Below are 22,886 nucleotides of genomic sequence, written 5' to 3'. Positions count from 1 at the left end.
GAAAGAACAGAGTTTTAGGGCCAGAGGGCGTCATGCCGAAATGGATACAGATTTTCGTATAGCAGACGATCGTCACTCGAAGTAGGCTTAAGAATTCCCTTCCCTATAGCGTAAAACCCCCAATAAATTTAAAAAGGAAAGGATAAACTAGAATATTTCTTATTTTCGAAACCGCGTAAAGAATATTTTGGATACCGGAACTATATTGTTTATCTGCTATTTTAAAGATGATACAAGGAAATTTTGGGATATAAAATTTTATTGGACCACCTGAGCAAATTTAAGCGCTCTTATCTTCATCAACAATGTGGATAGATAAATTTCCAATATTCATCACGCTCAATACCTTTTCCAACCAAGGAGAAATTTTTACTTTGAGTTATTAATTTCTGAGTATAGGGAGTACATCGAACTTGGGAGGGGAAACTAGGCTTACATATTTTGGAATGAATTTTTATATTCCGAACTATTCCTACATACTCCTCCTCCCATTCTTTCAATATTTGCATAATATTAGAGTCTAGATTAGCGTGCGCGCTTAGGTCTTGCTGGAATTAAAATCGACTCCTGGATGAAACACGTACGAAGGCAACGTCAGGTCGTCAGCTCCCCGGCCGTGTATGTTTTTTTTAAGGGAAAATTTTGGACGTCCAAACTTTATTAAAATATAATATATAATAATACTGTCGGTCCTACGAGTCTTGGACGACCGAATTTAGCCCTCGTATTATGTGCAAACCAAGAAAGGTATAAATCATGATGTCGAGTTCAACCCCTCTTGTAACGTTTAGAATCTGTTTGTCAAATTTGTATGGGCATGTTATGCACTCGATTTATAAAATACTAACTGATCTACTATTAGCAGAAGTGAGATGAGACCAGAAGTACTGAGCTAACGAAATTCTTCACTCGGCGAAAGTGAATATTCTTGATAACACAAGACCGGTTGGCCTTCTAGTAGCGGTTTCTGATAGCGATTTCCACTGACTGCTCCAAAGAGTGCTCTCAGGGTTAGGATGACGTAACTGCCCTCAGCGAGTTTTGGAGAGAATAGTTTCGTCAGTGGAACACGATCGAGAGGTCCGAGCGCGCTCTGAATAATCAAAATTGGCGCCGGAGACGAAATTGTAATAAAGTGTGTATATCTTGACGCAAATGGGCTGAAACCAATTAATAGATTTAACATTCCAATTAATTTACAAAAAAAAATCTATTTTGAGTAATGATCGGCAACGTCTCTGATATAATTATTGGTTTTAGGATGAGGCGTAATATCTTTAAAGTAATGATAAAACCTCGTATTCTTCATCTTCAGAACTTTCAGAAGATGATTCCAGAAATAAATAAGCATAAGCGAGAGCCTGTCTTCTATGAGCTACCGCGTGGTTCGCCATTTTAATTTTATTACGTCATACTCGAGCACCGTCGCTCCGTCGAATTTTTCAGAGCACCAAAGAGCAATTCTCGGGCAGTTTTTGGGGTCAGTGGAAAACGCGATTCTGGGCGAGTGTTGCACTCGTGTTCCCAGTGGCGGACGAAAACGCGCCGAGAGTGCACATAGAGTGCTCTAGTGCAGTCAGTGGAAATCGCTATGAATTTTCCCTCCAAAACGTGAGACGCTCGCGGTGGTAGACGGCCGAACTAGATTCAAGGAGCCGCGTCCGTGTTCGGCCGCTTTAGGTTGAGGGGAAGGGGGTAGGAAATGTTTTTGGAACTCGACCAATTTTTTTCTCTCTGGCGTAGGCGCGATGGAAGCGGCATAAAATCCTCAAATTTGTTCACTAGTGCCAGGATCTACTATCAATGCTAGAGCCCTTCACTTCTAGTCTCACCTCACTTCTGCTATTAGGTATATTATCCAATCTAGACTATGTAAGATTATTGTATAAATATAAGCAAACTTTTGTAACAGCTGCGGATTAGTTTAATCTAAACGACAATAAACTGTGTTTAACTTATTTAGCAGAATTTGTTATTGTTAACAAACACAACAGTGCATCACTTCCACCAAGGCCTAAAGCGGGACAAACCAAACTAAGGGTCCCAACATAGAAGGGACAACGAGAGTTATAATCATTCATACCATGAACCCTCTTGACCGAATTCAAATACTCATGCCTCTCACGTAACACTTCGGTACACAGTATAAAAGAAACAGATCCTGAACTGAAAACATGGCGGACGATTCGAATCGACACATAGAAATGCGGTAGAATTGGCGCCTTTTTAATTAGTATTGGACCAAACGAAGATGAGCACACGAAAAGAAGGGTGGATACTCTGTTTTCTAAGAAGATGGCGGATGCGAGAAGAATAACGAGGGATCACAGGAAGGGCTTTTATTAAGAAAGAATAATAGTACATAAAAAAGTAAGGGGGTGACGAGAAAAAAGGATAATAAGCTATATGGAAGACAACCCTTAGAAAGCGACGCGAAGCCTTGCCCGAGTATATGCATGCCATCGCTTTCAAAAACAAAGCGAGAGAGCCTTGATCCTTTTTTTTTTACACCCTTCTCTAGAATCCGCTGTTGTTTCGTGAACGAGTACAAGGCAACCTTCTCTTTTCTAAGCCTCGGTTCATTCACTAGCACTTTGCGTACACATTCCTTCCAGTATTATTCCCGATTGTTCGCGGCATACGCGTGCCAGTCTGGAAAGGGCCAATTTCCTTAATAACTCGCTAACCCTAATTCGAATCAGTTTCTCATCATTCCCTAACGTTCATTAATCGACGCTCGGCGTATACTCGCTTTCCCCTCCCCCTCCCTTTTCTTGAAGGAGATATATTCTTCGAATAACAGAACAGAAAAGAAACAAAGGAAAACTCGGAACCATGGAGAAAGAGGAAAAGGGAAACGAGAAATTAGTGGCGGTGGTGGTAGTGGTGGTACACGAAACGACGACAAAAGAAAGTAAAAAGAAAAATTCGATCTTTTTGTCACGATTAAAAAGACAAAAAACATCGCTAAAACTAAGAGAAAAAGAAAACTTAAAAAAAAAGAAGGTAATTAAGGAGACGCTGTTCTTCTTTATATTGAGCTTGCCTTCTTCTTATCTCTCTTTAAGACGATGCTATTACTATTGCTACAGCCATTCCCCCTTTTAAAAACAATTCTCTTAGCGAGCGGGCTCGCTTTCTCGATGTAATTGAATTCCAGAAACAAGAGCAATGGTGGAAATATACTCGGATAGAGAGATAAACTCGGAAAGGGTTAACATAAGGGATAATCTAAAATTTTGCTGCAAGGAATTAAAATATACTTTATCTTCCAGTTCCACAGTATACCATAGGTTAACCGTGTTCAGTGGAACCCTGTGTGACTTCTGTACGAGGTCCAATGCTAGGACATTTTTACCATTTACCTTTAAGCGAGAAAAAGGCCCGAAAAAGAGAGGCTTAGCCAATTAATCTGGAGATTTGCCCAAAAATATTTTTATTAAAATAAATAGTTCTTATACTCCATTTTTTTCGCTTCTTCCCCCTCCCATGAACTCCAAGAGTATGGCACACACAAACCAAAAGAATCGTTTCTCTTATCGCGCAACACTAGAATTATTATATTTGGCCTTTCTCCTTAGTCCTCTCTTCCTCTCTCTCTCTCTCCCTCTCTCTCTCTTTGTAACGTCCTCCTCTAGTACACGAATGTGACTCGAAAATTCATTCTCCGGAGCCAAGAGGAACGTGTCTAATTAGGTTAGGAATAAAGGAATGACTCTTTCCATCGCAGCCCACTTTGCACACACCCCTCTTATTAAAACTAGGCACCGATTAATTTTAAAATTAAAATAAATGGTTGGTTTAAAAAGATTGGCTAGTTGGTGGTGGTAGTGGTACAGTAGCTCCTCTTATAAATTGAAAATGTATCCTTTAGAACAGAGCTTTCTTTTTTTCCGTGAAAATTAAACACGAAGCGAAACATTGCGATTATATTAAGGAAGAAGGCAAATTGTACTTCAATTTCGAAAAATTCTCCTCCTAATACGTAAAAGTCCTTTTTAATTAATTAAAGGGATTTTTTATCATTTAATTATAAGAGTTTAATTATTGATTATACTGATAAGCCTAATTACTCTTAGCTATAAATGAAACTATTACAATATTTAAGAAATTAAGGCAAAAACCACGTACATCTTATATGGATGTTGCTTTCAATTATATGACTCGATGAAAAACACGTGTACTTCTAAATTTTATTCAAAACGTCAAGAAATTGACTTATTACACGACGTTTTTCGGTCGTTCCTTAAATTCTGTCCGTTTCGCAAAGGCTTAAATCACTTTCCTCCGTGTATATTATTATTTAAATACTGTTAAAATTCGCGTTCACTAAGTAATTACACAATGCCACCCAATTTGTTTAGAGATGGTGTTTCTTAAATCCTACGCCTTTGTAGCTAGATTTAATTATAGTTTTGTAAGTAAAGGGGGCGGGGCGGGGACGAGCTTTTCCAGGAATTAGGTTCCGTTGGAACCGTAACGTTTTCTATCGTCAACGAGTACTTTTAAAAGAATTAAGGTGACTCAAACCATAGGGGAGGGGAAAGACTCTGTAAAAGGATTTTGGTACTAGGGGCCTAGTCTGTACAGATTAAAGGTGCAAACATCCTCCTCCGCACACTAAGACTCCTTAATACGAGCAAAGTAAGCGAGAAGAGTTAAAAGTTTAGTAGAAAGTTGTTGTAGAGAAAAATCTCCGCAGTGGAGTATAGCTAGCTGAAAATCCAGAAGAGGTTGGTTGGAGGTTTAAGGCGAGAGTTGTCGAGCTGGCTTCATAATTTATGGTTTCGCGACTTCGAGAGCTAGGAAGATCCGAAAATATTCTTAGGTCGCTTACTACTATAAAAGGAGAGGAAAAATTCCTCTTTTTCCGTGAAAGAGAACCGTTACGCGACTAGCTAAAAGTATATCCTAGGAAAAGGTAGGCAGGTAGATCGGCCAAGGAAAAGAGCCATTGGAGCGGCCGAACAATCCGTATCCATTAGTATGGAAAAGCTTCGGCTTGTTAGAGTACGTTGGGCCATTAGTTAGCGAAACTATCCCCACCTTCTCTTTCACCCAACTTTCCTAGTTTCTAGCTACGTTCCTCCGCTTCTACAGGGGAAATCCTTACGGGGCCCCAAAACATCGCTCGCGAGCTTGAGTGTGAAAAGAGTCGACACACTCTTATTCGAGCGGAAAAGAGTCACCTTTTACGGTTATTCCTCAAAACACATTACTCCCTATACAAACTATATACCAACTTATATATATATGTATATATATACATGCACACACCACCATTTTATCCATATACGAGGCAAACATCGTCGAATTTTCCAGAATAGTCAACGAAGAACAAAATATATTACTCCGACGTTATCATAGAGATTTTTCTTGAAATTTAATATCATAACTCTAACTCCAAATATAGACGTAGTCGGTTTTTAATGAAAATAAATTTAAAAAACAAGTAAGATTACTTCTGGCTAATTGACATCATCTATTAGTCATATTTCGCGAAATAAACTAGGTCTAGAGTTTTATTAATTCAAGATGACATAAAAATTTTAAAATTTCCCAAATGGCATTAATTAATTAATTAAGGTTTGGTTGAGCTACTGGAAGATTGACATTTAGCCTTTCTCATCTACATAAAATATCACCGGGTCTAATTATATTATAATAAGAAAACGTACAAGAAACAATGGAATCAAATAGAACTGAAGAAGAGAGAAAGAGAGAAGCGGGGAAATAAGGGGCTTTGATGGAATTTTAAAGATTTTTTGATTACAAAATATATATTGTTTTATTTTTGCCTTTTTAACTAAAATAAATTTAAATTGAGTATAGAAAAAGGGAAGGCAGAGTATGGAGTAGTATTTTACGAGAGAGAGAAAAGGCGGATGAAAGATGCCAGGAGGAGTTGTTTATGTTGAGGTATTGGAAAATGCGCTTGGTCGATTTTTATCCGAAATTTAGTTTTCCCAAAGAAAAATATATATATAGGTATATATAAAAAACAGCCGAAGGAGATGTTGGGGATTACTATAGCTGTAGCTTACCTACACATTCCCTGAATTTAGAAAATTTTCTCATGAACATTTAACAGGGTTTTTCTGATAAGTCTAGCATAAATTAAGGCGGATGTTCTTTGGGTGCACGATTTTGAGTCGAAAATGAAGTAACTTCTATCTCCATTTTGCCGTCCGGGTCACTGTTTTCGAGTAAAGATTGCATCCATAGTATTTTACGGATGGCAATGATTTCTAATTTAATTATAACTCGAAAACAGTGGCCCGGACTGAAAAAGCTCATAGAGCTTTACTAAGAGATATAGTCAGGGTCTTTCGTATTTTAATAGCTCAATATTACGGATAGAATTGCGTAAATTCTCGCTATACAGCCGAATGTACAATTCGATTTTTTTTGTTTGATCCATAACATCGGCATTCGTTTCGTATAAATAGAAACGGGAAATTTCGAGCATAGTATAGAAAAGAGTTTAAGGGAGAGGTGAAAAATATCAAGCGGTATACTATATCGTAAAAGATTTTGATAGAGTACAAAAGGGAGAAGAGTACGGTATCGACCTATAAGTAATACCCCTTTTGGGTCGTCCTGCATTATGGATAACGGACGGGATAGCTACGCTTTTTCGACGCCATCCTCGTAAAAATAAAATTTAGCGTCTATATACGAGTCCCAGGGGGGAATAGGTTAAAATATTTACATTCCAAAATGGTTTGGACCCAAAAACATTTTTGGGGAAAACGGCGGAGAGAGTGAAAAAGTGAAGCGCCTGCGGCTATAGTTACGTTCGCGAAATAGAATTGTAAATAGACTGTAATGGGTTCGAAGTCTACACTGATCGATTTTAAAATGTTCTAGCAGACGACGTTTTAGTTATATATGGGGACTTGGGACTACCTTGGCGACATTCCGTTACGCGTGTTCTTGCCTGTATGGCGCACAGAGTCACGTGAGAAACACGTATGGGAATTCAGGACGGACTCGCGGCCATGACGGTAGAAGAAAATATTTTAAACTTACCGTGTACGTCGAGATGGACAAAAGTACCATTTCTCGGTGGGGAAACGGGGCGATTAAGAAAGTAGATTTTGCACTCGTACCAGCCGCTGTCTGACTCCCTGGTGTCGGTGAGGTTGAGGGAAGCCTGGTCGGCCAGGGAGACGCGCCCTTCGTAACCCTCTCCCGCGTGGGGTGGGTAACCGTCGTACCAGATGTAGATCGGAATCTTGATGCCCAACTTCTGCCATTGAATGACGTAAGGGACCGGAACTCCTTCCGGGTAGTCGAAGGCACATGGCAAGATGACGTCTTCTCCCAGAATGGCGGTCACGTACACCGGGTCCTGCTGAACGAAGCCTTCAAAAATAACAGAAAAACAACAACAAAAATTAAAACTTGGAACACATTCCTTCAACGTTCAACCTTGAAAAGTCTTATTTGTGGGTAAAAGCATTTAAATAATAAAATATTGAACCATAAAAAGGTAGAGAAAACCCAATAAAATTATGATAATTAAAAACCTGAACACTCTTTTCGTTACTGATCTATGCGCTGGACATTTGTCGTTCTTCGCTGCTAATTAAATGACTTGGGAGCAAATTTTCTCAGCACCTATCAAAGTGACATAAATAAATGACCATGTCGCTAAAAGGGAAAAGCCAAAATAAGAACTTTTTCGAGTTGACCTACAACGATGGTAGAAATAGATGCCTGGCTTCCCAGTTCTAAACGTCAGAAAAACCTCAAAAATCCAGAATTCCCATTCATTATCGTTTCAAGACCAACCCGAGTCCCATCCGCAAAACACCCTAGCATTTTCCGTCGCATCAACCCACCCCTTTTAAAAAAACGTTCGTATCTCGGTGTTAGCGGAAAATGGGGAGCAAAAACCCTGCCATGGACCCACGCTCCGTAACGGAAAAGGCTAGGGTACAGAAAGCGAAATAACATGGAGAAATGATAGGAAACTCCGCCGAAGCCATACGCCAGCGTATGTTTCAGGCACACGCCTTAGAGATTAATTTTCATTTCTCACGGACGATTTGGCGCGAGCGCTGTTGCACTGTACTCTTGCACAGAAAAAGGTCGGGATGGAGGAAGAGGGTTGGATAGAAGTACGGAAAAGAGCTCGAAGCTGTTCTTACATAACGAAAAAAGAAGAAAGAAGAAAAAAAAATACCGTTGCTAAGGGATAAAAAGAATTCCCTCTATGGGAGACAAGAGGACGCGTTAAAAACTGGAGGTTCTCAGGTTTTACGCCTTTTATTCGCAATTCCCCATAGAAGGAAAGAAGAACTCTACTCCATTCTCCAAGAGCTACCAGAAATTTGTGGCCCAAAAAGTGGAATAACCTCTTTCTAAAAGTAGATAACTTTATAAAGTTAAGAGATGTATCTCGTTCGTCCCTTCAAACCCCCTTTTCGAACTAGCAATCAATGTAATAAACTTGATATCTTCGGGTTTAACTTATTTCTCTTCCTCTCATCTCGAAAGAAAAACGCTGCGTTAGCCAGGAAAGAATGAAAAAGAATCGTTCTCGAGTCCTTTAGGCTATTCTTTCGGCCGCTATGGAAGTTTCTACAAGGACCCACCCGTACCGTAAGAAAGATCTCAAACGAAATTATCCGAAACAAGCATCTTTTACTTCCACCACTTCTCCAACCCTTTTTTTCTCTCTCTCTCTTCTACTCAAACCCACTACTAAATTCTCGATCCTCTTACAGGCCATAGAACTTTACGCTCCTTGACCGTTGGTATTCTCGTCTTATACAGTCCAGCCCTCCAGATATAACGAAAAGCGTTTGCAAAAAAATGAAAAAATAAAATGACGATTCCGAAAAACAAGGGACTTCGGAATTAACGGGAGACTATAGTTTTTCAAATCGTGGAGGATTGGATAACAACAAATAAAAAACAAAATCATATCTAGCAGCCAAGTAACCATCGCCCCAGAAACTAATTAGAAGACTCTTACCCCCTCCCACGCAAAAAAAATCCCGTCTTGCTTTCTTTAACGAGCGGTTACTTAGTTAGTGGAAAGTCCTTTGCTTGCAAATATTATCGTTGAAGCGATGATAAAACAATTTCTCGGGTGGTTTTCTGACAAAAGTAGGGATTAGTCAGTAAAAATACAGAAAAAAGCTATTTTTGACATAAGGGTTGTTAACCTAAAATTGGTTTGAAAATTTCTTACATAAGCTAAGACTAAGAAGCGAGATCTGGTTTACTAGGTAGATGATATAAGTTAGCCACATTTCTAGCTTTATCACCAGTACAGACGTAGGTCTGGAGTTAATCCCCGCCTCAAAATTACAACCAGCATCTCATTGGTTCTTGAAAACGCACGTCAGCGCGACGCGAATGAGGAAAATTAGGTATTTTCCGACTGAGGAGAAGCGAAATAGCCCGGCCTCCTTTTACGTCCCCTTGTATTTTGAAAGGGGGACTGGGGCTATGGCGCCCGAGTACTTAGGCATCTTATACCTTCTCCCTTATAAATTAGATATCACTTCTTGCTAAGACTAAGAAACTAATGTTAGAGACATTGAATCTAAGTTCTATTTTACATATGTCTAATATCATTTTGACCGTACAATTTTAGACCTAAAAAAATTAACAGAAACAACCCTAACCCTTATAAGCGAAAAAAATATATCGAAAAGTCATCTAACACCCCATTTTATTTCTGAAAAGTTAAAAAAAAAACTGACCTATTTTTAGGGAAAGAAAATTGATAAAAATCGTCAGAAAATCAGAAGTAATTTATACCATACGATTTCAGAAAAATTTACTTTATAAGGGCATAGTGCAAAAAAAAAAAAAAACTTTCAATAGATTTCCTCGTTACACGTCGCTCGTAACGACCGTGCGGGTACAATATTACGGTAATAAAAATAGACAAAATACGACTTAAGCAATCGGAGAAAATTGGAGATTGAAAAAAAAAAAAAAAAAAGCTGGCGGCAAAAATTGCATTAGCTCATATCCTTCTATACCTAGGAGTAAGAATGCAATGATTTTTCCCAGGAAAATGTTATCCAGTTAGCTTATTACGGCATTATTAATACTCTTACATTCACGTTGTAATGAAATAAACTCATGGAGGGGGTGGACCAATAATACTCTAGTATACAACCAACCTTGATGGGATTGCTAGCGAATTGAAAAGGGTAAAAATATTTAAGTTGTTTTTTATCTCTAAACCCGCTTTTATTTTATCCTCTCTTTTTCTATACAGAAGCCGAAACTAGAGTTTTTGGGGAAGGATAAGAACACATCTACTTCTCAAGCTAGCTAGCTAGCTTTGGTCGATACTTGCGGTTGAAACCCCGCGCATTCGTGGAAAACGGAGAAAAATCTACGCTCCCTAGAAACGAGATGGTGGAGGCAAAAGAATGGGTGAGGATGTTTTTCATATATAAAAGAGGAAAGGAGAAAAAAGGACTTTTCCGTCGGCTCACTAGTTCCAAAAAAAAAAAACCTAGAGAGATCCTATAGTACTCTTTTCTTATTTTATTTCTTTGGGTCTTCCAAAAATTGTGAAGGTAATCTTAAAGAAGCAATTTAAGTAAATCCTTTGGATAGTATTAAAGAACGGTTGAAATAAAATTTAGCCCCGCCAAAAGTAAACATAGGATGAACGATAGATAAAGTTTAATAAAATATCCGCCTGCCGGTGTGATGCGATGTGATGTGATGGAGAAGAAAAGTGATCCAGAAAAAGAGAAAAGAAAAAAACGTTAAAAGACGATCGTATCATCCATAAAATTGAACTGAAATCCCCTTTTCGATCGCTTAAACTTATTTAAAATTATTATCGTTTAAAATTCAAAAAAAGCTAGGCCTAGTTTAGCTTATAACGACCCCGACGTAGAGATTGTTATTATCTTTAAAAGGGTTATCCGTATTTAGTATAATATTTTACTTCCATCTCTCCTAGCTTATCTTTTTTGAATGAACTGATCTGAACTGAACTGAGCCGGTTTTCGTAATAAGATACATTAGAAGCTGAGAAGTTACCCAAACATAAATCGAAGGGGGAAAAGAAGGCAAGTAAAGCTATAAAATCACAAATTGATTAAAGAACAATCAAAAGCTGGCACGTAGTGGCGATGTCGAGACGTGACCGAATTCCATTTAGGTTCATATAGGGCAGGAAACAAAACTCGAAGTAAAACAAAGCCGTCGCGGCTAATGCTAAGAAAAGATACCTCCCCACTCGCCTCTCCCAATCCTCTTTCATTATTCTTATACTCTCAGTTTCAAATCGTCGATTCCACGTGGTACAAACGAGACAATAACTAGGCCACGTTCACGGTTTCTCGTAGTAGGTCCTAAAAGTATCCGATACCGTGAGAGAAAAAGTATGATAAAATATATATCTAAGAAAAACAGAACGCGCGGGGCATACGGACATTGTATCTTCTCTTTTCGGCGCGCGTTCCACGCGTGTATTGATGAAGATGGAGAAGGTACGGGCGAATGAAGCGGGTTAGAAAGCCAACTAGAAAGAGAGAAAAATAGAAGAGGAAGAAGATGCGGCTGGCTGCTGCAGAGATCCAGAGAAGGCAGAGCGAGAGAGATCAATAGTAGCCTAAGAAAAGAGGAGAAAAGGAAAAAAATTCTCGCGAAAGATGTAGGGCAAAAAAGAAACGAAATATAAAAATGGTTTTTGGCTCAGCGGGGGAAGGCGCGGAACGGGATAACTCCTATATAAATATGACGCGAAACGACGACGCTGGATAAAGAAAAGACCAACAAAGTCGTACAGAAGACTTTTTCGGGACGTTAGAGGGATGGAAAGAAAGGGGTGAAAAGAAGGAGGCTGCACGCACGATGCCCCGCTTTTGCCGGCCGAGTTGACCGAAAGGGCCAGAAATCATCAATCACGGTGGCCGAGGGAAGGCCAAAGCAATATCTCGCTAGCGTCGTCCCCCCCCCCCGCCACGATTGCCACTACCACCACCAACTGTACGAGGACCAAAAAGCGTATATACACCCTTACCCTAAGTATTATTATTTGGTTTTAGGCTTCCTAAGCCTTTGCCCATAACCTTCCCGGGGTCCCGGCCAACCGAGCTAGAGGGTGGCTGGCTATCGATGAAGAGACCTTGTTCTATATGACGCTATGACGCGGACACGGGAGGAGGGGAACGAGTATAGCGAAAATGGTCCGTTTTCTATAAACGGCATATCAACTGATGCGCGAATCATTCCCAAATCGAGCGGAAAATAAGGTCAACTAAGAAATAACTGGCTCTGTTTCTAACCCTATCTATAATAAAAAAAACCTAATATATTTAACTACCTTAATTAGAACGGCTGTTAAAAATATACAATTAATTCGCTTTGAACAAGTAGCTTGGACAATTATGTTTCATTACTTCATTCTCCCTTTTTTTGTGAAACATGATAAACAACCGTAACTCAACACCATAAGGGTTGATGATTTTAAATAAGATTCCTTTCCTTTATTATTGATTCTACAGATGCAAAGAGCTCCATAGAAAACCGAAAAAAAACAAAACAAAACGCTGACGTTTTTGGCCAAAAAAACCCGAAGCCACCATAAAAATGGTTAGGAAATGCGAGTGGAATTGGAAATAAGAATCCAACGGTATAGAAAAAAAAACCCAGGCCACAATAGGTGAATAAGGGAAATAAGGCTCCAGGCCCAGTCGTTAGGATTGGGGAGAAAGAGCGTAAAAAAGACATTTCCAAAGGTACTTAGTAACCAAACGCCACGCTAAAAAAACGTCCAGCCCCAAGGATGGGAAAAGGGCAGAAGAAAAAAGGTACAATATGCCATGGTAGACGAATAAAAACCAAAGCTCTATCAAAAGGTATACGCGCATTGTTACGAGGAACACGATTTCCTGACTACTTTTACATTTTATTTTTATTTTATTTTTTCTCTTTGTACCGCAATAAATAAGGAAGACTTAACTAGTACCAAAGTACGTAAGAAGTAGCTACCCTACTCCCTCGTTTCAGTTTAGAGTTAGAATCGAATATTTACGTTTTGCGGAGAAGCCAATATTTAGGCTGAAATACCCCAATGTTATTCGTACGGCCCCTGTAGAAGTGTTTCACCCGCTGAGCACAAGTGTGCGAGGAAAATGTTAGCTTTCTGGGTGACAAGACATCACTTTTGTTAGATGTTGGTTGGACTTAATTATAATCAAACTTTAAAAGAAAACGAATGAAGCGAATAAACCCTACACATTAAAAATCTCTTAACAGGTCATTCAGAACCTCTAGGGTACCTTTAAATATTACCAAGTGGAGCGAGAAAAAAAGGCGTCTTAATCTCTCCTTCCGCTCTCAACCCATCATCCTCTTGCGAGTAGAAAAAAAATTAAATCCCACCCACCTCAAATTTAAGCCTATTTTCTATATAAAAAAATTCGCGTTAAAAACCTCAAAGAAATTTGACGAAAAGAAAGGAGGATAAGAGAGAGAGGTAAAAAAAAAAAAAAAAGATGGAACCCGTTTTAAGTTACTCCAGTGTAAACCGGGTTTAGTCCCGCGTATTACACTTAAAAGCCTTCCAATCCCCAGTAGGGTAAAAAGATGCCAGCTTTTATAAAGCCTAGTTTCAGGATACGGAAGGGTAAAAAAGGAAAAAAAAAGGTTCTTGGCATACTCCTAAAAGCAAAAACCGAGGCTTAAGAGTATGTGATCATGGTTCATTTTTTGATTATTATTAATTAATTATGACGTGTAGAGATAAAAATAAAGAAATTTTAATAAGATACCAGAAAAACTTGTATGCACTTACGTTAAGTTCAAAGGTCACAAGAACTTTTAGGCGTTAAGCCTAATTTTAAGGCAAAAATCGAAAAACACGTAACAGTTAACTCGCAGATGCATAGAAGAATTTGATGGATCTTATATTTAATAAAGAGCTCTCTAGAAGTTTTCATACAAATCAATTTCTTAAATCATATTGACTAAAGGCAAATTTAAAGTTCAATAACTTTAAATTGGGAAAATACGACATTAATACAGTCGAAAGTAACCTTGGAAGTAATATATCTAGATTAAAAAGCTTTTATATAAGGGAAAATTGACACTTTATCAAATCGCGCCACTTTCCTTTAAATATAACCATACTACTCGCTTGATAGTCTAGGAAGAAAGAGTCTCGGATAATTACCTAGCATGATCTACCTCAATATACGGTATATATAGTACTGAGAAAAGAGGCGAAAATAATTCAAGTATATTACGTATACATTATCTCGGTTGGGTTGGGTTATACCGTGGAAGTAGGAAACGCCTTGAAGACAAGAGAGAATATATAAGTCGTCGAAGAAGCTTATCCAAGGATACCTACATCCTCCTTGGACTTTCAGAAGAGAGCAGAAAAAATAAAAAAGGAAGAAATCTTCTTTAGCGAGGTTGACTTCCTTCCTAGTTATATTATATATATAAAAACGTAAATCCGGGGTGGCGGAAAATGGGAGGTAAAGGGATTTCGCTTTTTGTCTTTACTTAAGCCCCGACAAGAATACCATTATGTAAATTTTCAGGAATCTATCGCGATACCAAAAAAACTTTATCTAGGCATAACAATAGACTAAAGGAAGGAGAAGGATGAGAGTCAGTTAGGCCTTGGCGAATGGATTGAGTATATTGGATTTTTTTTTATTTTTGAGAGAAAATGACGCTTGATAAACTTCCGATAAACATTCTTTCCTTTGCAATACAATACAGCTCGAAGTGCACATTTGCTAGTTCTATTGTAAATAGTGTTTGGGTTAGAAATTAGTATGTTTGTTTAATCATATATATATATATATATGGATATGAGTAGAAATGGTTGTTTTGACACTCGCTACATTAAAAGAAAAAAACTTTTCTCGATGGAGAATAAGTACACATTCGTTTTGTCAAAAAAAGAAGAGAGAAGAGTTCAAGGAATAATATAAAGTTGTGAGGAGGATTTAGAAGGAACCATGGTCGTCCGGGTTGTGAGAGGTTTGTCCCCTGAACTTTTATAAGGCTTCTTTCCGCGTACAACGCGTCCCTCTTACTCTAAATACCCCTTCGGGCTGTTTTGGCCGCGCGACATTAATTCTAGAGCACGCTCCGCTTAGCGCGAGCGGCGATAACGGCCAAAGTTGAAGCAACCGCAGTCAGCCCTTCCCTATAAACTTCTGGTGAGGGTGGCACGCTCCGTTTTTCTCCTTACCATCAGGAATCTATTGGACCCAAAGCTACCCTAGCACCCACGCGACGAAAGAACGAACAGAGAGAGAGAGAGAGAGAGAGAGAGAGAGAGAGAGAGAGAGAGAGAGAGAGAGACTCGATTCAGATAGAAAAATCAATAGAAAAGGGTGCGCTTTTGCGAAAAAAAAAAATAAAAACTATATGCATTCATAAGAACATTGCACGCCCCGAGTAATTTTGATCATGTATGCTTAAGAGTAAGTTTCAGTGTCTATTAGTTTTATCATAAACTAATAGTTTAGAAACTGAAACGAGAAACACGCTAGTTTCCACGGTATTTGGTTCATATTGGTTTGCCTCTATGAGGAATTATTTGTCTAAAAAAACCCAACCAAGAAGAAAGGATTACAGAGCGGCGAAAAGAAGAAAAACTTCTCTCTCTAAAAAAGAAAAAAACGAAACGTTTACGGGCAAGTTATAAGAGAGAAATACGTCAGAAATGTTTACGAGAGTCATATTTCTCCGCAAGGATACCCCCTTTTACCCTATATATACACATACACACAGCTACTTCTCATTCCTCCATTTTCAATTCTATAACCCCTCAGGCTGTAAGGAGAACAGCAAGGTTAAGAAAATACAATTCCAGCGATTTTGTTGTGGAGAAACCTGGGCCAATTCCGATCGAGTATTTTCCAACCATTCATGCACCCCGGCGCCACCACGTGTCTTTCCTTCTACAAAACAGAAAGATATTCCATGCCAAAAAATGTCGATATTGAAAAAAATATTATAGCCAGGCCTTGGCTAGATTTTCTTATAAAAATGCGTAGATTCAGTTTATCATATAAACGTACACGAAGTTCTAGGGGTTGAGATTGCGGAGAAGTTAGTGTAGTGACCGGACTGTATGGCATGTCGAAGAAAAGCGCTTCAATAACCCGAAAGTCTCGTGGTCGGGGACGGAATTTCATTTAGAATTTATACTAAAGCGAAAGCTACATTCGACAAATTTCTTACAGCGTTTTTGACCATTCGCTGTCTTTCACAGTGGATTATTCTCAACGTAGAATGGCTAGAGACGAGTGAACTGGCGTGGATTCGCGTAGGCGAAACTAAGAAACATCCGTGGGTCGGGAAAACGCAATGACTCGGAAAAAGGCGAACTCTACTCGATATATTCGACAGGAGGAGACCCAAGGGTCAGCGGAAGTTACAATAGTATTATTGTATTGAAGAAGTCGTTGTCCAACTCTCAGCTACAATACAGGGTGTTCCTGTGTGGTGGTATGTTGCCCTATTGATTGAATAAATAAATGACCAGAATTTGCGTCATCCTATGTCAGAAAAGAACCAAGATATTTCATTGATTTTGAATGATTTTTATCAAAACAATTTGTGTATGGTTCGTACTAGGAAATATTTGGACTTTTTCAGATAATCCGCATGTTTACCATGGCCCACTTAATCAGCGTGTTAACATTGCCTGAAGGGCTGCTCCACAGACAGAATGAAATCCCTGTCATTTTACTTATTCCTGACCTTTTCCCATCATTTTGCAAATCTCTATAACTTATACAGGTTCCATACGAAACCTAGCAGACTTTTATTTAGAAAACACCCTGTATATCTATTCCCCGAAAAGACCTTGAAGAAATAAGGGTGGTGGTTTGATCTCTGGACTCGGGGACTAGCTTTCGGAAGCCGTTCTAATCCAATACAGCAAAAAAAGGGGCGAGGTTCTAAGTCCAGACCACCAGAGTTCCCCCAGTCACAAGATACAAGTAAGGAAATTTGGAGATCGCGTCCCTTTCCCTGCTTTTAGAGAGAAGAGGGATGAGAAAAATCTGTTCGCGAATGAACAGTGAATAAATAAAGTTTAGCCTTTGAAAAGAAGACCGGAAAAACAAGCCCATTCGCGATATTCACAAACTTGGTTCGAATGTTTCGAGCATCGCACGCGTTCGTGAATCTCCCGGGACAACAAACGAAAAGCAAAAGCGGTTCCAGTTCGACCAAGCGTCACAAAACTGGGCCAGGGATGAGAGATGAAGAGAATATCCCCTAGAATTCGCAACATTCTTTACAGAATACTGAAATGTATCTTGGGAAACTCATTCTCTTTTTGACTTTCTATTATATATTCCCCCAAAAGTTAAATATTCATCTAACAGTTGGAGAGATTCATCTTAATACGCTGCATTAATAAAATACTAAAGAATATTTTATAATATAATAATATAAAAATATATATTTTAAGGGTAATCCGTGCAGGGCATACTTTTTAATAATAAATATCTCAATTTTACTATTTTGTTTATTTATTTATTTATTTATTCTTCTTTCGGGGATGGGTATATACCTCGTGATCGGGTATTTTGAAGAAAGAAGAAGAATAAAAGGTGCGGTTATTTTTTGGGCCGGTGACGTGATAGTCCTCTTCACCCTAAATAGCGTAAAAGACAGCTGGAAAAAAGGGGTACTAGAAAAAAAAAGGAAAGAAGGAAAAACAGCGTCGAAAATAATTGGCTATCTTTAAATTCGCTTCCACAGACACATCAAATCCGCGCCGGGCCTATCGAGAGCGAGAACTAATTCCGCGAAAATTGGCTGATGCCTGTCACTGCGCCGAGTAATTGGACAGGCCTCCCCATCTTCCTCCTTTACCCCTCCCGCAAACACCGACACCGAGATGGCCTCGCATCTTCCCATTCTTTTTTCCTTTCCCAGCCTCTTTCGATCCTCCAAGCTCCAGCAGCATCCCCACGAGAAAGAGAGAAGCTCTCTCTCTCTCTCATCCGCTATAGGTCCGGGTCGCGCACTGCGGCTGAAAAGTCGAATGTCGGAGCATTCTAGCTTCTCACCATCAGCGGTGGCGGGCGGCTCCGCTCGAAATCCCCTCCAAAACCCAAAAATAGAGTGGCAAAATATCTCTTCCATCTTTGGCCGTCTCTTTAAATCGCCACAGTTGCCAGATGACCTCCTCCCCCTTACTTCCCGCGTCCCCCTTCATCTATTTCTCTTTTCCACGATCTTTCTCTCATTCTCTTTCTCTCTCTCTCTCTCCTCCGAGGATCTCTCGGGCCTCTTGCCAAGCTAGCACTACCGTGCCTTTTATATCTAAAGCAATGGGACCATCAAAAAGAAATTGATTTTTAATGAAACTTTCAAGAGTCGAACTGAACTGCCTTCTCATGCACGCGTCGTCAATACGCGCTTCTCTACCTTACGTAGACCTAAACAAAGAACGAAAAAGATAAACAGGCCTGAACCATTTAGGTTATAAACTTCATTGTCTACTTAGATTGACAGTGCATTTGTGTGGTCGAGCGGGAAACAGGAAAATTGCGTTTCACGGACAAGTGAAAAATTTGCTTCCCTAAAGCAAAATGCGATGAAAATTACCATTCCACGTCATTTTCTCATTTTCTCTTTCATTACATCTTGTATTGGAATTAAAATTTTAAAAGGAGGGTGTTAGAAAACGATTAATATTCGCTCGCAGCTTCTATAGCTTATATATATATATAAACGAATACGCGGGCTAAAGAGAGAGAAACAAAGCCTTAACGAGAGAAATAACAGCCAGAATTCTCATTCGGGCGCTATTAATCTAGGAAGCCCTGTTTCCACCCTCCCTGAAAACGATGGGAGTTGTATAGGGTAGTGTAAGCAACGGATCTTTTGATTCGGAAAAATATATATAAAGGACATATATATCGCAACCATCTTCTACTAATTACGTTTCCATTGATTTCGGGCTTCGTGCGCGAGTCGGTTTTCCTATAATAGCCGAGCACGAGAAGTGTAGACCAACATTTCGATCTTCTAGTACTCTGGACAACGATATATCTTTAGAGCTTGGGCGTAATCATTCGATTTGTACCTCTACCATCAGCATTCATTTTCCTTTAAGCGGGTATCTTTCACCTCGTCTCGTAACGGTACGCGTTTACTGTAGACACAAATTAAGCGACAAAGGCTTAGGATGTACCCAAAAACCAAAAGGTAGCTAAAAGATTTCATAAAATACAATACACTAACCAGGAACTATTTACAGACATGCCCGATCACACTACGAGCAACTAGACCTTGAGTAATACGGTATTATGTAACAGTGTATATGCTATAACCAGAGAATATATAAAAAAAATACCGCTACGGTTGAAGTAAAAAAAAATATTGTAAGGGTATTAGAAAAGTAGGCATATCGCGCCCAAGAGCTTCCGAATAATGACGCGTCCAGGGATTACTCGAAGCTCTCCTCGTATGGAAAAGAGTGAGAGAGAGAGAGAGAGAGAGAGAGAGAGAGAGAGAGAGAGGTACGGGAGTAGGTCCCTAGCTGAAGGAGAGTGTGCTCGAGGTAGGTAGGTAGGGCGGATCTGCTGGGAAGGAAATATTCGGCCCGATGAAAAGGTGTAACCAAACGGAACCACTTCAATTTAATCTACTAAATGGGTTTTCGAGATAGGATGTTCGTTTCGCTCGACATTCTCTCTAGTGAACGCGCGGTCTTTCTCTAATACCCCCTTTATACCCCTACGCTTCGAGCTTATAGTCACGTGGTTCGTGCCAGCTACTAGCCAGTGAAATATAACTTTTGAAGAGCTCCGTAGTGTCAAAATTACCGGTACGTGACCGTCGAAATAACGGGAGCCAACTAGAATGCGGAGAAGAGTGAAGTACATTCGTACGACTACCAGTTCGTTTCATTTAAAAGATTCAGTGGACTAGACACATCGCTACAGAAATACATAACCTAAAATAAAACAGTTCTATTCCCACGTTTCTAAATCCAAATCTAAAGCAGCTTGAGAAAAGAAACGATCTGTGGATGCGCGAGTTTCACGCCGATAAAAACTGCTTAAGCCTTGGGCATAAATATAGAGATCGCAAATGGTTATATTACGCTGCACTTCAAATAATTTACTTTTGAAGGACTTTAAAGACCTCAACAACGCTAAGCATACGCCGCACCCTTATTTCTTACAGATTACAACAAGACTTATCTGAACTTAACCCTAACTTTGTCCGACGCAGCGTTCTACACCTGATACGAAGTTACGGAGAAGAATACACTCAAAATTGTCATTACACCCTCGTCCGAGAAAGAAGGAGAGAGAGAGGGGGGGAGGGAGTAATCCAGTGGCGGAAGGCGCGTCACGTACATCTTCTACGAATATCTTTTACCAGTACTTCCCTCGTGTCTCTCTCTCTCTCATCCAGGAGACCCAATTCGAATGCAATCCAGCTAGAGAACGTCATAAGAGACGGGGGAGGGGTTCTTGACGACCTATCGTGTAATTACGACCCAGAAACTAAATTAATTACGAATTAGAAAATGGAGGAGGACGAGGGGAACGAAGCTATTTTAATTAATTACGCGTTACCGGTAAGATTTCGACTGGCGTCTATGCAAACAAACGTCTCCGAACCGAGAAGACCAAAACCAACCTCCTTTATTCGGATGAAGAGAAACGATTCATTTAAAATCCCAGGAAGCGGACGAAAGGAACGTCAAAATTAAATGAGGACTAAAGTATCGGATTTTATATTTTGTATTCCAGTAAGACTCGCGTTACTAACGATTGGTTTATTACAAGGAAATTGCTGGAAAATACATTTATACGTGTCACACTTACGAATTATAAGTTTTGAACTTATGAATAAATACGACGGAAGAATTAATAACGAGTTCCCGCTAATAAACGTTCCATTAGATTACAAATTAGTTACCGATCAAAACCCAACCCTTTTGTAAACAATCTAATACAAATCCAATATTTCCGTGCTCTGTTTTTCAAGCTGACGTATAAAGAGTGAATGGAAAAGCTACGGGGAAGAATGAAAGCTCAGGAAGAAATGATTATTAATTATACGGTATACGGTTCTATAAATAAAACGTGGTGCTTTTTCTCATAGTAATTAAATTTTAAGGGGAGTTGGGCTACTTTAAAAGAGAGGGAAAACTTCCAATCATTTGTTACTATTATTAAATGATTAATTCTGCATTATAAAACTGATAAGCCCAGTTTTAAGTTGAGAATTACGGACAAGGGTATACAGGCGGAAGAGATTCTCCGTTACTAGGAGCCGTATCCACGGAAATTTTTAAAACCAGAGGGCAAATTTTGGATCAATATACCTTTACCTCGGTCTGTCCCACTGTAGAAGTCAGTGGGCGTACAGAATTATTTATACCATCCCCGCATACACTCCATTAAAGATAGTTAAGCCGCCTAAAATAGTCACGAGAAATGAACTTTCAGGGTGGGCATATACGTTACAAGAGAAATGGCAGGTTACAGCCATGACTTTATTGCGTTTATGAAATATTAACACGAAGTGCCAGGTATAGTATACGAAGGTAGAGGAAATACCGGTGACTTTGATAAGCTTTCAAGTACACCCCCTTAACTTAAACCAATCCAATTAAAAGGGGCATCTATTTTAAACCGCAAAGCCATATCGGTATATAAAAAAACGTCTTGGTTTGGACCAAGGCCGAAAAAACAAACGATATGTGTGAGGTTTATCAATTGGCTGAAGTTTCAGATATTGCAATTTTTTTTAGTTATTTTTATCCATTTAATCCTTAAAAAATATTAAATTCAATCAACTGATTTTACTGTTAATCGATCTATTCCCTCTAAATTAATTGAAAAAATTACATATCTACGCTTTTTCAAGAACAATTACATTTTCCGAAAACATTTTATCATGAAATTAATTATTTTGAAGGGAGTACGTGCTGAGGGATCAATAATGAATATTTGAAATACTCTGTATAAAAAGACCAAGTGAACTTTGACATAATTCGAAAGGAAAATGTAAATTTTTAAAAGTGGATTCCAAAGCAGGGTGTTGCACGAATTCATACATTTAATTTCGTACTACGAAATGCTACATTTCCAATGTCGCGACTATGAAGTAAAGGTTGCACTGCAATTTCCCTCTTCGTACTTTAGAATTTGAAACGTCACCACCCCTTTCTACATTGTTGGCGTTACTTGTACACCGGTAACGTATTACGCATAATCATTTTAGCACGCGTAAATACCATTTCGGAAAACACACAGTGGCGAGGCCACCATTGGGTATTCTCCCTCGCACCAAGGGTCACCGCCAGACGGTAACAAAGTTGACTGCAGGCAGGAGGCTAGTCAACTTTCACTGCCTATAGCGGTGCTTCTAGGCGAGAGAGAGGACCTTAATGGCGGCATCACACCTGTGTTTTAATTCTCTTTATGTAATTTCTAAAATGGTCTACTCTCTTACAAATGTACACCGATTGGACTGAGTGATCGGTCCTTCAGGCGTTAGCGAGTGTCAAGCCACAACAATAATCATTCTTGTACACGAACGTTTTATAGTTTTAGGTTATTAAGGTTGGCGGGCAAGTCCGAAGAGTCATGTACCGTTCACTAATGTCACGTGAAAAGGTTTCGACCTATATGGTAATATTTGCTGGGTGTATTGCGTCGGCTCAGATACAATTAAAATTGTAAAATTTTATATATTGGGGAAATGGAGGAAGGGGGGGGGGTTAAGTTAAGTGTGACCTTCTTCGTTTAACTGGTAATGAATGGAGATGAATATAACAAGCCTTTGGAACTGAAACGTATTTCTTTTTATGCAATCTTTACCCTTACCTTTGGTTATATACCGATATCATATTTGTCCAGTGTTACAGATAGCTA

At 39.2% G+C, this 22,886-nt stretch overlaps 1 protein-coding gene across 2 annotated transcripts in view; it reads right to left on the bottom strand.

Annotated features, from left to right (window-relative positions):
* Positions 1–22,886, bottom strand: part of LOC149661629 (uncharacterized) — a 161,886-nt gene that overhangs the window by 23,646 nt on the left and 115,354 nt on the right. For both annotated transcript variants that reach the window (XM_089843128.1, XM_089843129.1), the window contains exon 3: positions 7,033–7,368. In XM_089843128.1, the coding sequence (XP_089699254.1) occupies positions 7,033–7,368 (336 nt within the window). The remainder of the gene's footprint in view (positions 1–7,032; positions 7,369–22,886) is intronic.

The sequence above is a fragment of the Phalangium opilio genome, unplaced genomic scaffold (assembly GCF_054372755.1).
Source record: "Phalangium opilio isolate 3A_F unplaced genomic scaffold, DU_Popi_V2 ptg000070l_1, whole genome shotgun sequence".
Taxonomy (NCBI): domain Eukaryota; kingdom Metazoa; phylum Arthropoda; class Arachnida; order Opiliones; family Phalangiidae; genus Phalangium; species Phalangium opilio.
This window is presented reverse-complemented; position numbering and strand designations above follow the sequence as displayed.